The sequence below is a fragment of the Salvelinus fontinalis genome, chromosome 2, assembly GCF_029448725.1.
Source record: "Salvelinus fontinalis isolate EN_2023a chromosome 2, ASM2944872v1, whole genome shotgun sequence".
In the NCBI taxonomy this organism is placed as follows: Eukaryota; Metazoa; Chordata; class Actinopteri; order Salmoniformes; family Salmonidae; genus Salvelinus; species Salvelinus fontinalis.
Window position 1 is genome coordinate 71,187,756 of NC_074666.1, and position 15,533 is coordinate 71,203,288.

The window sequence follows — 15,533 nt, forward strand, 5'->3', positions numbered from 1 at the left end:
TATGCTGTAATGTCACCTAGACTTTAGCAGGGTCACAGAGCCGATGGGGCCAGGTGTTAAGTCATAGATCTTAATGGCATGGATCTAAATCATTATTCAAGGCCAATGTTGTACATCTCTCTCTTTATCTATTTGTAGATCATCAGATAGTCGGCTTTAAAATTCATTTCCCAGGGAGGAATATTTATGATGCACATGTTTCTGACTCCAGTTACTGTGAATCCTAACCAGATAGATGTAGAATACATTGTTCACTGTAACACAGAACTGTCTTGATCTTCCTCAATAAGAAATACCATTGGCTGCTCCTAGACCATGATAAACCTCTGACATAAACAGCGCCATGGATTGATTACTTAAGAGGGCGGGAGATAGGAGAAAATCAATTTAAAATCATTGGTACGGTGGCAGGTCATTCATCTCTACTGATTGTGAAAGCAAATCAGAACGGAGCATCAGACAAGAGCAAAAAAAAAAAAAAGCTGATCCTACAACACATTGATTTTAATATGCACGGCGGTGGCTTAGAAGCAAATAAGACTCACAACACACACACACACACACACACACACACACACACACACACACACACACACACACACACACACACACACACACACAATATCAAACCCATGCAGATGCAGAAGAGGCAATCAGATAGAAGAGCTCTGAACACAGCTAAAACAAGCTCCGGGAGAATGATTGATATGAACAGACCAAAGACAGATGGTTTAAAAGAGGATATACAAAACGGAAACGCAGCATCAACAATATACATATAGAAAAATAATCATTGCAACATCAGTCTAGCAATCTGGACTGACACTAATCCCCAAATGACATTGCCTCAAACAATCTGGCTTTAAAGGCACAGTGAGTGAGCTTTGGCTGGCGGCCATTGTCATTATATACATGTATCTATACAACCTCCATGGCTCGGGGAGCAGGGTTTCCAGCGATTTCCATTCACTGGTTGCTCTTTGGAGTGATGCTTGACATGCAAATCAGTAGAGTGTGTCACAGGTCCATCAGGGTGAATGAAAGGTGACTGGAGAGAAAGAAGGACCACTTTTCACCAGTGCTTGACTGAAATAGGTGCCGGTACTCATTACACGTCAAGCTCTGCTTTTACTATAGATGCTAATGTGAACCAACATTCTTATTCTCTCTCTGTGAGTTCTCTCTCTCTCTCTCTCTCTCTCTCTCGCCGTTTGTATGGATCAAAGCATTGATGATGTCATCCACGGTCTGAGGGTGGTACAGAGGTCATGACCCATAGCAGTGTGTGTGTGCATATACATACTGTATGTGTGTGCTTGCGTATATCATGCGTGAGTGTGTCTGCACTCATTGCAAGTCCAGCCTCTAGCTTCCAGACAGATGAAGGGGAGAGAGTGAGAGAGAGGGGGAAAGGACAGCGAGAGACCCATGACACCTGACTGAGTCAAGGGCCGGTGGGCAGGGATGGATGGATGGATGGATGGAGGAGTGAAGAGATGTGGAGGAGTGGAGGGATGGTAGTTAATTATTCACACGGAGGTCAGATGTGAAACAGCCAAGATTGTGGAGGATTCACCTCCATCATGTTACTGTTCCTCCACCTCCTTCATGTTACTGTTCCTTCAGCTCCATCATGTTACTGTTCCTTCACCTCCATCATGTTACTGTTCCTTCACCTCCATCATGTTACTGTTCCTCCACCATGTTACTGTTCCTCCACCTCCTTCATGTTACTGTTACTTCACCTCCATGTTACTGTTCCTTCACCTCCATCATGTTACTGTTCCTTCACCTCCATCGTGTTACTGTTCCTCCACCTCCATCATGTTACTGTTCCTCCACCTCCTTCATGTTACTGTTCCTTCACCTCCATCATGTTACTGTTCCTTCACCTCCATCATGTTACTGTTCCTCCACCTCCATCCCGTTACTGTTCCTCCACCTCCTTCATGTTACTGTTACTTCACCTCCATGTTACTGTTCCTTCACCTCCATGTTACTGTTCCTTCACCTCCATCATGTTACTGTTCCTTCACCTCCATCATGTTACTGTTCCTTCACCTCCATCATGTTACTGTTCCTTCACCTCCATCATGTTACTGTTCCTTCACCTCCATCATGTTACTGTTCCTCCACCATGTTACTGTTCCTCCACCTCCTTCATGTTACTGTTACTTCACCTCCATGTTACTGTTCCTTCACCTCCATCATGTTACTGTTCCTTCACCTCCATCATGTTACTGTTCCTCCACCTCCATCATGTTACTGTTCCTCCACCTCCATCATGTTACTGTTCCTTCACCTCCATCATGTTACTGTTCCTTCACCTCCATCATGTTACTGTTCCTCCACCTCCATCATGTTACTGTTCCTTCACCTCCATCATGTTACTGTTCCTTCACCTCCATCATGTTACTGTTCCTCCACCTCCATCATGTTAAAGTTCCTTCACCTCCATCATGTTACTGTTCCTTCACCTCCATCATGTTACTGTTCCTTCACCTCCACCATGTTCCTTCACCTCCATCGTGTTACTGTTCCTCCATCATGTTACTGTTCCTCCATCATGTTACTGTTCCTCCACCTCCATCATGTTACTGTTCCTCCACCTCCATCATGTTACTGTTCCTTCACCTCCATCATGTTACTGTTCCTTCACCTCCATCATGTTACTGTTCCTTCACCTCCATCATGTTACTGTTCCTCCACCTCCATCATGTTAAAGTTCCTTCACCTCCATCATGTTACTGTTCCTTCACCTCCATCATGTTACTGTTCCTTCACCTCCATCATGTTCCTTCACCTCCATCATGTTACTGTTCCTCCATCATGTTACTGTTCCTCCATCATGTTACTGTTCCTTCACCTCCATCATGTTACTGTTCCTCCATCATGTTACTGTTCCTTCACCTCCATCATGTTACTGTTCCTTCACCTCCATCATGTTACTGTTCCTTCACCTCCATCATGTTACTGTTCCTTCACCTCCACCATGTTCCTTCACCTCCATCATGTTACTGTTCCTCCATCATGTTACTGTTCCTTCACCATGTTACTGTTCCTTCACCTCCATCATGTTACTGTTCCTTCACCATGTTACTGTTCCTTCACCTCCATCATGTTACTGTTCCTTCACCATGTTACTGTTCCTTCACCTCCATCATGTTACTGTTCCTTCCCCTCCACCATGTTCCTTCACCTCCATCATGTTACTGTTCCTCCATCATGTTACTGTTCCTTCACCTCCATCATGTTACTGTTCCTTCACCTCCATCATGTTACTGTTCCTTCACCTCCACCATGTTCCTTCACCTCCATCATGTTACTGTTCCTCCATCATGTTACTGTTCCTTCACCATGTTACTGTTCCTTCACCTCCATCATGTTACTGTTCCTTCACCATGTTACTGTTCCTTCACCTCCATCATGTTACTGTTCCTTCACCATGTTACTGTTCCTTCACCTCCATCATGTTACTGTTCCTTCCCCTCCACCATGTTCCTTCACCTCCATCATGTTCCTTCACCTCTATCATGTTCCTTCACCTCCATCATGTTACTGTTCCTTCACCTCCACCATGTTCCTTCACCTCCATCATGTTACTGTTCCTTCACCATGTTACTGTTCCTTCACCTCCATCATGTTACTGTTCCTCCATCATGTTACTGTTCCTTCACCTCCACCATGTTACTGTTCCTTCACCATGTTACTGTTCCTTCAGCTCCACCATGTTACTGTTCCTTCCCCTCCACCATGTTCCTTCACCTCCATCATGTTCCTTCACCTCCATAATGTTACTGTTCCTTCACCATGTTACTGTTCCTTCACCTCCATCATGTTACTGTTCCTCCACCATGTTACTGTTCCTTCACCTCCATCATGTTACTGTTCCTTCACCATGTTACTGTTCCTTCACCTCCATCATGTTACTGTTCCTCCACCATGTTACTGTTCCTCCACCATGTTACTGTTCCTCCACCATGTTACTGTTCCTTCACCATGTTACTGTTCCTTCACCTCCATCATGTTACTGTTCCTCCACCATGTTACTATTCCTCCACCATGTTACTCTTCCTCCACCATGTTACTGTTCCTCCACCATGTTACTGTTCCTCCACCATGTTTCTGTTCCTTCACCTCCATTATGTTCCTTCACCTCCATCATGTTACTGTTCCTCCACCATGTTACTGTTCCTCCACCATGTTACTGTTCCTTCACCTCCATCATGTTACTGTTCCTTCACCTCCATCATGTTACTGTTCCTCCACCATGTTACTGTTCCTTCACCTCCATCATGTTACTGTTCCTTCACCTCCATCATGTTACTGTTCCTTCACCTCCATCATGTTACTGTTCCTTCACCTCCATCATGTTCCTTCACCTCCACCATGTTCCTTCACCTCCATCATGTTACTGTTCCTTCACCTCCACCATGTTACTGTTCCTCCACCATGTTACTGTTCCTTCACCTCCATCATGTTACTGTTCCTCCATCATGTTACTGTTCCTTCACCTCCATCATGTTACTGTTCCTTCACCATGTTACTGTTCCTTCACCTCTATCATGTTACTGTTCCTTCCCCATGTTACTGTTCCTTCACCTCCACCATGTTACTGTTCCTTCCCCTCCACCATGTTCCTTCACCTCCATCATGTTACTGTTCCTCCACCATGTTACTGTTCCTTCACCTCCATCATGTTACTGTTCCTCCACCATGTTACTGTTCCTTCACCTCCATCATGTTACTGTTCCTTCACCATGTTACTGTTCCTCCACCATGTTACTGTTCCTTCACCTCCATCATGTTACTGTTCCTTCACCATGTTACTGTTCCTTCACCATGTTACTGTTCCTCCACCATGTTACTGTTCCTTCACCATGTTACTGTTCCTTCACCATGTTACTGTTCCTTCACCTCTATCATGTTACTGTTCCTTCACCATATTACTGTTCCTTCACCATGTTACTGTTCCTTCACCATGTTACTGTTCCTTCACCATGTTACTGTTCCTTCACCATGTTACTGTTCCTTCACCTCTATCATGTTACTGTTCCTTCACCATATTACTGTTCCTTCACCATGTTACTGTTCCTTCACCATGTTACTGTTCCTTCACCATGTTACTGTTCCTTCACCTCTATCATGTTACTGTTCCTTCACCATGTTACTGTTCCTTCACCATGTTACTGTTCCTTCACCATGTTACTGTTCCTTCACCTCCACCATGTTACTGTTCCTTCATTACCACCATGTTGCTTTCATCTGTATCAAGTCTCTATCCTGGTCCTTCTAGATCAGTGAAGATGGGGAAATAGAGGAGGAGAAGAAATAGAGGAGGAGAGGAAGAAATGAAGAGGGATGGAAACCAATCTGAGAAGTGGTGAGCACCAGTAGCAACCATCTTGCACTATTTTAGTTATCAGTTCAGTTTCAGTTTAAACAGTGCCCAGTGACTGGGTAGAGGCTGGACTGGGTACACAGAGCCAGCAGGAAACAGGCAGACCTAAACAGGCTTGACAGGAGGGAACACTCACAGCCAGCAGCACACGGGGTCCAGTGTGTGTGTGTGTGTGTGTGTGTGTGTGTGTGTGTGTGTGTGTGTGTGTGTGTGTGTGTGTGTGTGTGTGTGTGTGTGTGTGTGTGTGTGTGTGTGTGTGTGTGTGTGTGTGTGTGTGTGCTAAGGAGGGAACAGTCTCGTTAGCAGGCCTTCCACAAAAAACAAAAGGCAAAACAAACATTTTAAAACGGTTTTGATGGTTATTTGATTTCTTCATCCATAATCCTCAGTTACATGATTATACGGTAATTGTCCCAGCCCGATTTCTGATAGCCCAAACACTCACTTCTAATTGGCTGGCTGTGTGTGTTTGTTTGTGTTTGTACATGACTGATCAAAGTGTAGACAAGCAGCACTGCACAAATGGGACAGAGGGATGCTTGTGTAGGGGATGTTTACATACAGTAGGCCAGGGACCATCAACTAGATTCAGCCACGGGTCCATTTCTTCTTCAGCGAACATAATTACAAAGAATTTGTAGACTGCAAATTGACCGCAAGAAGCCCAAACAGATATAATATTGGACTAAAACATAATAATTTCCAACCTTGCTTACATTTGTATACATTCACATACTGTATATCTCTCTATTATGGGTGGGAATACTTTGGGCTGACAGTTGGGGAACCCTGCAGCAGCCTATACTGCTCTGAGTGTGTGTGTGTTCTAAGTGGATGTATGTTTGTGTTTATTCCGGCTGGCGTGCCAGGCCACAGTAACACTCCCTAAACAAACATCATCATCCTAATCATCATGGTCACAGCATAAACACACACAAGCACACAAACACACACAAACACACACATAGCCAGGCAGAACACAGCGTTGCGGGTATGCTTGCCTTCCACAAACCAGAGCCACTTATCTAACCAAGGACACACACAGGCCTGGGGGAAGTAGAGAGGGACAGAGGAACTGACTGAGTGTGTACAGGGTCACACATCCTAAACAGAGCTGCCCTCCATCAAGAAACACTGTGCCCTAACAGGCTCTGTGTGTTTTGTGATTGAGTGTGTGTGTGTGTGTGTGTGTGTGTGTGTGTGTGTGTGTGTGTGTGTGTGTGTGTGTGTGTGTGTGTGTGTGTGTGTGTGTGTGGACGATGGGGAGGGCCTGTGTTTGGCTCGCACATTGGTCCTCCTCATTAAAACAAACAGGACATACAATGCTGTTCATACATTACACACACAGTCATTTTGAGGCAGTTTTCAAAGCCATTTGTCATACAGCATTTGTAGAGAGATGCTTGGAAGATCAAAGTCAGTGTGTGTGTTGTGTCAGTTTGAGACGTTTACTAATGAGACAGCTACAATTGACTCCTCCTTATTTACACAGTGTAAGGTGTGTTTGTGTTTGTGAATGGGAGAGAGAGAAAGAGAGAGAACGAGACAGACAGAGAGAGAGAGAGAGAAGGAAAGACATACCAATTAGGATCTGGCTAAAAATACTTGAATCAGTTATAGAGCCCATTGCCCGTTATGGTTGTGAGGTCTGGGGTCTGCTCACCAACCAAGAATTCACTAAATGGGACAAATACCAAATTGAGACTCTGCATGCAGAATTCTGCAAAAATATCCTCAGTGTTCAACGTAAAGCACCAAATACTGCATGCAGAGCAGAATTAGGCCGATACCCACTAATTGTCAAAATCCAGAAAAGAACCGTTAAATTCTACAACCACCTAAAAGGAAGCGATTCCCAAACCTTCCATAACAAAGCCATCACCTACAGAGAGATGAACCTGGAGAAGAGTCCCCTAAGCAAGCTGGTCCTGGGGCTCTGTTCACAAACACAAACACACCCCACAGAGCCCCAGGACAACAGCACAATTAGACCCAACCAAATCATGAGAAAACAAAAAGATAATTACTTGACACATTGGAAAGAATTAACAAAAATACAGAGCAAACTAGAATGCTATTTGGCCCTAAACAGAGAGTACACAGTGGCAGAATACCTGACCACTGTGACTGACCCAAACTTAAGGAAAGCTTTGACTATGTACAGACTCAGTGAGCATAGCCTTGCTATTGAGAAAGGCTGTCGTAGGCAGACATGGCTCTCAAGAGAAGACAGGCTATGTGCTCACTGCCCACAAAATGAGGTGGAAACTGAGCTGCACTTCCTAACCTCCTGCCCAATGTATGACCATATTAGAGAGACATATTTCCCTCAGATTACACAGATCCACAAAGAATTCGAAAACAAATCCAATTTTGATCAACTCCCATATCTACTGGGTGAAATTCCACAGTGTGCCATCACAGCAGCAAGATTTGTGACCTGTTGCCACAAGAAAAGGGCAACCAGTGAAGAACAAACACCATTGTAAATACAACCCATATTTATGCTTATTTATTTTCCCTTGTGTACAAACTTCTGTATGTGTAATGTTTACTGTTAATTTTTAGAGTTTATTTCACTTTTGTATATTATCTACCTCACTTGCTTTGGCAATGTTAACACATGTTTCCCATGCCAATAAAGCCCCTTGAATTGAATTGAATTGAGTGAGAGCAGAGTGAGTAGAGAGAGAGAGAGAGAGAGAGCAGAGAGAGAGAGAGAGAGAGTGCAGGAACTCACATCTGTGTCGGGGCCTTTGTCGGCTCCAGGGCAAGAGAAGGTGACAAACTCATGGCACCTTTTGTGGACCACAAAACAGCACACTGTAGGAGAGGGCAGAAGAGACATGAACAGTTAGACGGTAGTCAGGAACATTTCCCTGCCTTTCTCCCTTACACATGTAAACACACAGCATACACACACACCATGACCAATCCAACTCTCCCCAGCCAACTTCACCCTCCTCCCCTCTAGGAGAGCATCCAAACTGTACACAATGGGTCATTAATAAAGGCCCTGAACAGTCATCCAGTCATCCTCTATACACCAGCTCCAGGCTGCAGCCATCCAGAGAGATACTTATCCTGTCAAAACATTAGGGAGCTCCGGCCATTGAAGTGACTCATACGTTGTAGCTCTATGGTGGAGATCATCATATGCATAATAAATGGGTGGTTGTAACTAGGGTTGCAAAGAGTCGGAAACTTTCCGGGAAATTTTACATGGGAAGTAAAGCCCGGGAATTTTGGGAATTTTGCTTAAATTCTAGGTCTTGTGGCATATTTTGGTTAAACTATCCCCAATTCAATGAAATTGCAACCCTCTGCATGCACAGTGCATGCTTCCATTACATGTTCAGCGCACTGTTCCATCACATGTACAGCTGATTCTCAAGATCTTGCACACTAATGAGATGCTATTGAGCCCACACTACTACCCTGTCTGTGCCATGGACTACATGCTTTCTGGTAAGTTTTAATTACAATACTGGTTGGGGTGAATATATTTTATATGACATACATGATATTTTGTTAACTAGTAAATAGTAGCCTACAACAAAGTGTGTTTAAATAATTTCTAACTTGTTAACAATATCTGCTAGTTCGTTTTTGCTACCATGTGGGTTTAGCTTGCTTGAGCCTGCTAACTGTGGAGTGTTAATTCACCCTTTTCCATCTTACAAAGGAGTTATTTAATCTAACTGCTTAACTATTTATCTGTACATGGAATTGTATTTGGAATTGTATTTGGGTATTTCTTTACTCCAGTTTTTCTAATCTTTACAGGAAAATGACACAGGCGCTATCTGATGTTTGGAGACATTTCACTGCAGCTCATGTAGAAGGAAAAGCTGTGTACATTTGCAAATACTGTGCCAAATCATATGTGAAGAATTAAACAAAAATGCAGAATCATCTGGCCAAGTGCATAAAGTTCCCTCAGCGCTCACAACAAGCAACCTTTGGCAAAAGTCCCTCTACTTCTATTTGAGGTGAAAATGATGAATCAGACACCTTATTGATAGCAACAGCTCATGGTCCTCCTGGAATCAGAAGTTTTTTTGACTCAATGGAGGAACGTAGTCAGAGAAATGCTGATGAATGTTTTGCTCGAGCTGTGTATGCAACTGGTTCACCTCTGATGCTCACAGGCAATGTGTATTGGAAGATACTTCTGAATGTTCTTCGCCCAGCATACACCCCTCCAACCAGACATGCATTATCTACTCATTTGCTGAATGCAGAGTTCAACAGAGTTCAAGTGAAGGTCAAGCAAATCATAGAGAAAGCAGACTGTATTGCAATCAACACTGATGGGTGGTCGAATGTTCGTGGGCAAGGAATAATTAACTACATCATCTCCACCCCTCAACCAGTATTCTACAAGAGCACAGACACAAGGGACAACAGACCTTGCTTACATTTTTATAGGCTGCTTGGTCTAAAGTGGAGGAGTCCTACCCTCACATCACACCCCTTGGCTGTGCTGCTCATGCATTGCATCTGCAGTTCTGAAATACATCAAAAAGTGTGAAGACTTCTGCCTGAAGCCCATACACGCCGCAGCGTACATGTTGGACTCAAAGTATGCTGGCAAGAGCATCCTGTCTGGTGCAGAGATCAACAAGGCCCATGGTGTCATCACTACTGTGTCTCACCACCTTAGCCTGAATGAGGGCAAGGTTCTTGGCAGTCTGGCGAAGTACACTTCCAAGCAAGGGCTTTGGGTTGGAGATGCAATATGGCAGTCATGCCAACATATCTCATCAGCCACCTGGTGGAAGGGACTTTGTGGAACTGGGGCTCTTTCCCCTGTTGCCTCCATCATCCTCCAAATCCCACCAACATCAGCCGCCTCAGAGCGCAACTGGTCCTTGTTTGGGAACACACACACCAAAGCACGCAACAAGCTGACCAATACAAGGGTTGAAAAATTGGTGGCCATCCGGGAAAATTTGAGGCTTTTTGAGCCTGACAACGAGCCATCCTCAACAAGGTTGGAAAGTGAAGTGAAGATGAGGCCTCAGAGTCTGATGTTCAAGAGGTGAACATTGAGGAGGTCCAGGGAGAAGACATGGAAGCCTGAAAGGAAGACAACCAAAGCTTTAGTTTCTAGACTATCATTTTACAGATGTATGTTGAAAACATTTTTGGGAGATGCGATGGATCATTGGGGATCATTCAATAACTCATTTATTTTGTTGTTCAGTGAAATCCTCCCATGTCAAGAGCCAAGAGTCAACTCATTTAATTAAAGTTCAATTCGTAACTAAATATTTTTTCAAATTTCTATTGGAAGGATTTAATCATTTGCAATTATGTCTACTTATGATAAGGTAAAAGGTTTATGTTTCTGTCTCCATATGATATGGTAAATATATCCAATGCAAAAACATCTATATTTAGATGGTATTAAAATTAATTTGCATATATTTACGCTAATTCCCATATATTCCTGTTAATTCCCACGGAAAGTTTCCACCTGTGAATATTCCCCAAAATGTGCAACCCTAGTCGTAACCACGGCATTAAATATATCTCTATGGTAACAACAGTTTGAATAATTCCTGTAGGACAGAATGCCATCGGGGGTACGCCAAATAAAAATGTGATTACATTTTTTTTTTATTGTACATCTTATTGTACTTTTTAAACTAATTCTTCACATTTTCAAACAGGCCATTTATACTTTTTTCCAACAGGGCTATACATCTGGGTGAGTTTTTTTTCTCTCGCCTGAGTAGCCTTGTTTCTCTGCCAAAAATAAAATTAAACCATCTAGTGTTCAGCGAAATAACAACACGATGTCAAATACAGGTAGCCTAGTCAAATAATTAACATCCAATCACATTAACCGTTACTCTCTCGCGGGAATTCCACCAACAGTCCGTATGTAGCCAAATGTAGCTGCTGCTCATTCCGTTTGCTCGAAAATTGATAAATGTTTCAAAAAAGTAAGGCCCCATAGAGTAAGGCCCCATAGGCCCCATAGAGACACATACCAGCTCTACTGGGAGTACTGCTACCACCTGTCGACTACACAAGTTGTTCTGCTTCCACGAGCACATCCAATGCTAGCATCAGTAATTCTACATTTGTTGTGACATTGCAGGAGATGTTTTGAAACAATTAATGCATGGCATGCAAGCCAGTGAATTCTATGCGTTACAGCTGGATGAGTCAATAGACGTGGTGGGCCTGCCACAGCTCCTGGTATATGTCCGTTACGTTTATGGGGGGTCAATTAAGGAAGACATCCTCTTCTGCAAACCACTGGAAACCAGGACAACAGGAGAGGATATGTTTTAAGTACTGGACAGCTTTGTGACATCAAATGGACTTTGGTGGTCAAGATGTGTTGGTATCTGTACTGATGGCTCTAAAGCCATGACAGGGAGACATAGTGGAGTGGTAACGCGCGTGCAAGCAGTTGCTCCCGACGCCACTTGAGTACACTGCAGCATCCACCGAGAGGCTCTTGCTGCCAAGGGAATGCCTGACAGCTTGAAAGATGTTTTGGATACAACAGTGAAAATAGTTAACTTTGTTAAAGCAAGGCCCCTGAACTCTCGTGTATTTTCTGCACTATGCAATGATATGGGCAGCGACCATGTAAGGCTTTTTCAACATACAGAAGTGTGCTGGTTATAAAGGGGTAAAGTATTGACAATTTTTTTTAAATTGAGAGACGAGCTTAAAGTTTTCTTTACTGACCATCATTTTCACTTGTCTGACCGCTTGCATGTCGAGGACTTTCTCACATGACTGCCCTATCTAGGCAATTTTTTTTCTCGCCTGAATGACCTGAATCTAGGATTACAGGGACTCTCCGAAACTACATTCAATGTGCGGGACAAAATTGAGGCTATGATTAAGAAGTTGTAGCTCTTCTCTGTCTGCATTAACTTCTTGAGGGCAGGGGGCAGCTTTTTCACTTTCGGGAAAAATAGCATGCCAAAATTCAAATGCTTGCTACTTATCCCCAGAACATAAGATATGCATATTATTAGTAGATTTGGATAGAAAACACTCTGAAGTTTCTAAAACTGTTTGAATCATGTCTGTGAGAATAACAGAACTTATGTAGCAGGCAAAACCCTGAGGACAAACCTTTCAGAATTTGTATTTTTTTGATGTCACTGTCTTTCAATTATTTTTTTTAGAGACACCAGATTTCTAATGGACTTGCTTGCAGTTCCTACCGCTTCCACTGCATGTGACCAGTCCTTGGAAATCGGTTGAGGTTATTCCTTTGTGTAGTGAAGAAGTAGGGCTATCGTAAATGAGGGTCACATGAAGTACATTTTTGGAGAGAGTCACGTTATGAAAAAAGTTGCGTCAGTTTGGTTTCTTTTTTTATTGAACACAGATCATCCCGTCTTCAAATTGATCGATTATTAACTTCTTTATAGGGGGTGCTGTTTCGACTTAGCATAAATCAGTCTTCAGATTAAACGGCTTCCTACTCAATTCTTGCTCGTACAATATGCATATTATTATTATTATTGGATAGAAAACACTCTCTAGTTTCTAAAACCGTTTGAATTATATCTGTGAGTAAAACAGAACTCAAGTTGGAGCAAACTTCCTGACAGGAAGTGGAAAATCTGAAATCGATGCTCTGTTCTAGGGCCTGCCTATAAATGGGCTTCATATATATCAGTATACATGTACTTCATACGTCTTCCACTAGATGTCGACAGGCAGTGAGAGAAGAAATGGAGTGTATAACTTGATCTGGGGTCGAATAAAAGCTCTCGGCATGACGTGTCACCAGTTTCCTGTTTTCTGGAGAGCGCGTGAAGGGACCTGGTTTTGCCTTCTGAAATGCTGCCGTTATAGACGACTAATATCTCCGGCTTTGATTTTATTTGATACATGTGACAATATCATCGTAAAGTATGTTTTTTCAATATAGGTTTATTAGATTATTGAAATTTATTCGGGACGTTAGGCGTGTTACGTTGTGTGCCTTTGTTCAGGAAGGAGAGCTTCGCGCTACTTTGCTAGCTTTCCGTGCTAATTGACTGGAGAAGAGGACATTCTAAATCCAAATAACGATTGTTCTGGACAAAGGACCCCTTGTACAACATTCTGATGAAAGATCATCAAAAGTAGGACCCATTTTATGATGCTATTTCATATATCTGTCGAACATGTGAAATAGTCGTTTGCGCCCAGATTTTGGGTACTCTCTCGCTATAACTAAGCTGTATGTCGTAATGAAGTTATTTTTAGAATTCTAACACGGCGATTGCATTAAGAATTAGTGTATCTATCATTTCCTATACAACATGTATTTTCTAGTAACGTTTATGAATAGTTATTTGGTCAGAATAGTTGAGTGTCGTAAAAATATCCGTACATTCTGGGAAAAAGATGCTACGTTAGCACAATGTATAACCACTGATTTCAGCTCTAAATATACACATTTTCGAACAAAACATTAGTGTATGTATAACCTGATGTTATAGGACTGTCATCTGATGAAGGTTTATGAAGGTTAGTGAAAATTTATATCTTTTGCTGGTTTATTCCCTATCGCTAACGTGCCTATTGCTATCGCTAACGTGCCTTGATGAATGAATGCGGTAGTGTGGTAGGCTATTGTAGTAAGCTAATATAATGCTATATTGTGTTTTCGCTGTAAAACACTTAAAAAATCGGAAATATTGGCTGGATTCACAAGATGTTTGTCTTTAATTTACTGTACACCATCGATTTTTCAGAAATGTTTTATGATGAGTATTTAGGTATTTTACGTTGGTGTCTGTAATTACTCTGGCTGCTTCGGTTCTATTTCTGACGGTAGCTGTGATGGTAGCTGCAATGTAAAACTGATTTATACCTCAAATATGCACATTTTTCGAACAAAACATAGATTTATTGTATAACATGTTATAAGACTGTCATCTGATGAAGTTGTTTCTTGGTTAGTTTGGTTGGTTCTTGGTTAGTTAGGTTGGCTTTGTGCATGCTACCTGTGCTGTGAAAAATGTCTGTCCTTTTTTGTATTTGGTGGTGAGCTAACATAAATATATGTGGTGTTTTCGCTGTAAAACATTTAAAAAATTGGACATGTTGACTGGATTCACAAGATGTGTATCTTTCATTTGCTGTATTGGACTTGTTAATGTGTGAAAGTTAAATATTTAAAAAAAATATCTTTTCAATTTCGCGCTCTGCCTTTTCAGTGGACTGTGGGAGGAGTTCCGCTAGCGGAACGCTGGTGCCAGACAGGTTAATCAGAAGCCACTGCCAGAGTATCCTGCCTTGGCGAAGCGCGCTGTTAAGACACTGATGCTCTTTGCAACGACGTACCTATGTGAGAGTGGATTCTCGGCCCTCACTAGCATGAAAACTAAATACAGGCACAGACTGTGTGTTGAAAATGATTTAAGACTGAGACTCTCTCCAATACAACCCAACATTGCAGAGTTATGTGCATCCTTTCAAGCACACCCTTCTCATTAACCTGTGGTGAGTTATTCACAATTTTTGATGAACAAATAAAGTTTTATATGTAAGATGGCTAAATAAAGAGCAAAATGATTGATTATTATTATATTATTATTTGTGCCCTGGTCCAATAAGAGCACTTTGTCACTTCCCATGAGCCGGGTGGGAAGTGACAAAAACTCACAATCATTCTTATGTTTAATAATTGTATCGTATAGTGTGTGTGGCAGGCTTACAATGATGGCAAAACACAACATTTGAGAGTGTGCTGTTCCTGGTGCTAGAAGGCGTACGCAGCTGGAGGTTGAATGCTTGAAGAGGTACGGGACTATAAAAAGTTTGGGAACCACTGCTGTAGAAGAAACTTGTCAGAAAGGAGAATACATGGTACAGTAGGTTGGTAGATAGTATAGATGTTTTATTTTGATGCCAGGTTGTATTGGACCCAAGTAATGAACCACCACTCTCCAAGGCTCTCACTTCCACTTGTTTACCACCAAGACAGTGTGTGTGTGTGTGTGTGTGTGTGTGTGTGTGTGTGTGTGTGTGTGTGTGTGTGTGTGTGTGTGTGTGTGTGTGTGTGTGTGTGTGTGTGTGTGTGTGTACACAGGTGTTTGTGTGTGCATACATTCTGTGGGAGTCATGGTGATGATCAACAGACCTAGTCAATACC

The 15,533-nt window shown here is 42.5% G+C and overlaps 1 protein-coding gene across 1 annotated transcript in view; it reads right to left on the reverse strand.

The window, feature by feature from the left end:
• prkcab (protein kinase C, alpha, b) overlaps positions 1-15,533 on the reverse strand; it is a 314,729-nt gene that overhangs the window by 208,216 nt on the left and 90,980 nt on the right. The window contains exon 3 of the mRNA XM_055884310.1: positions 8,142-8,224. Within this exon, the coding sequence (XP_055740285.1) occupies positions 8,142-8,224 (83 nt within the window). The remainder of the gene's footprint in view (positions 1-8,141; positions 8,225-15,533) is intronic.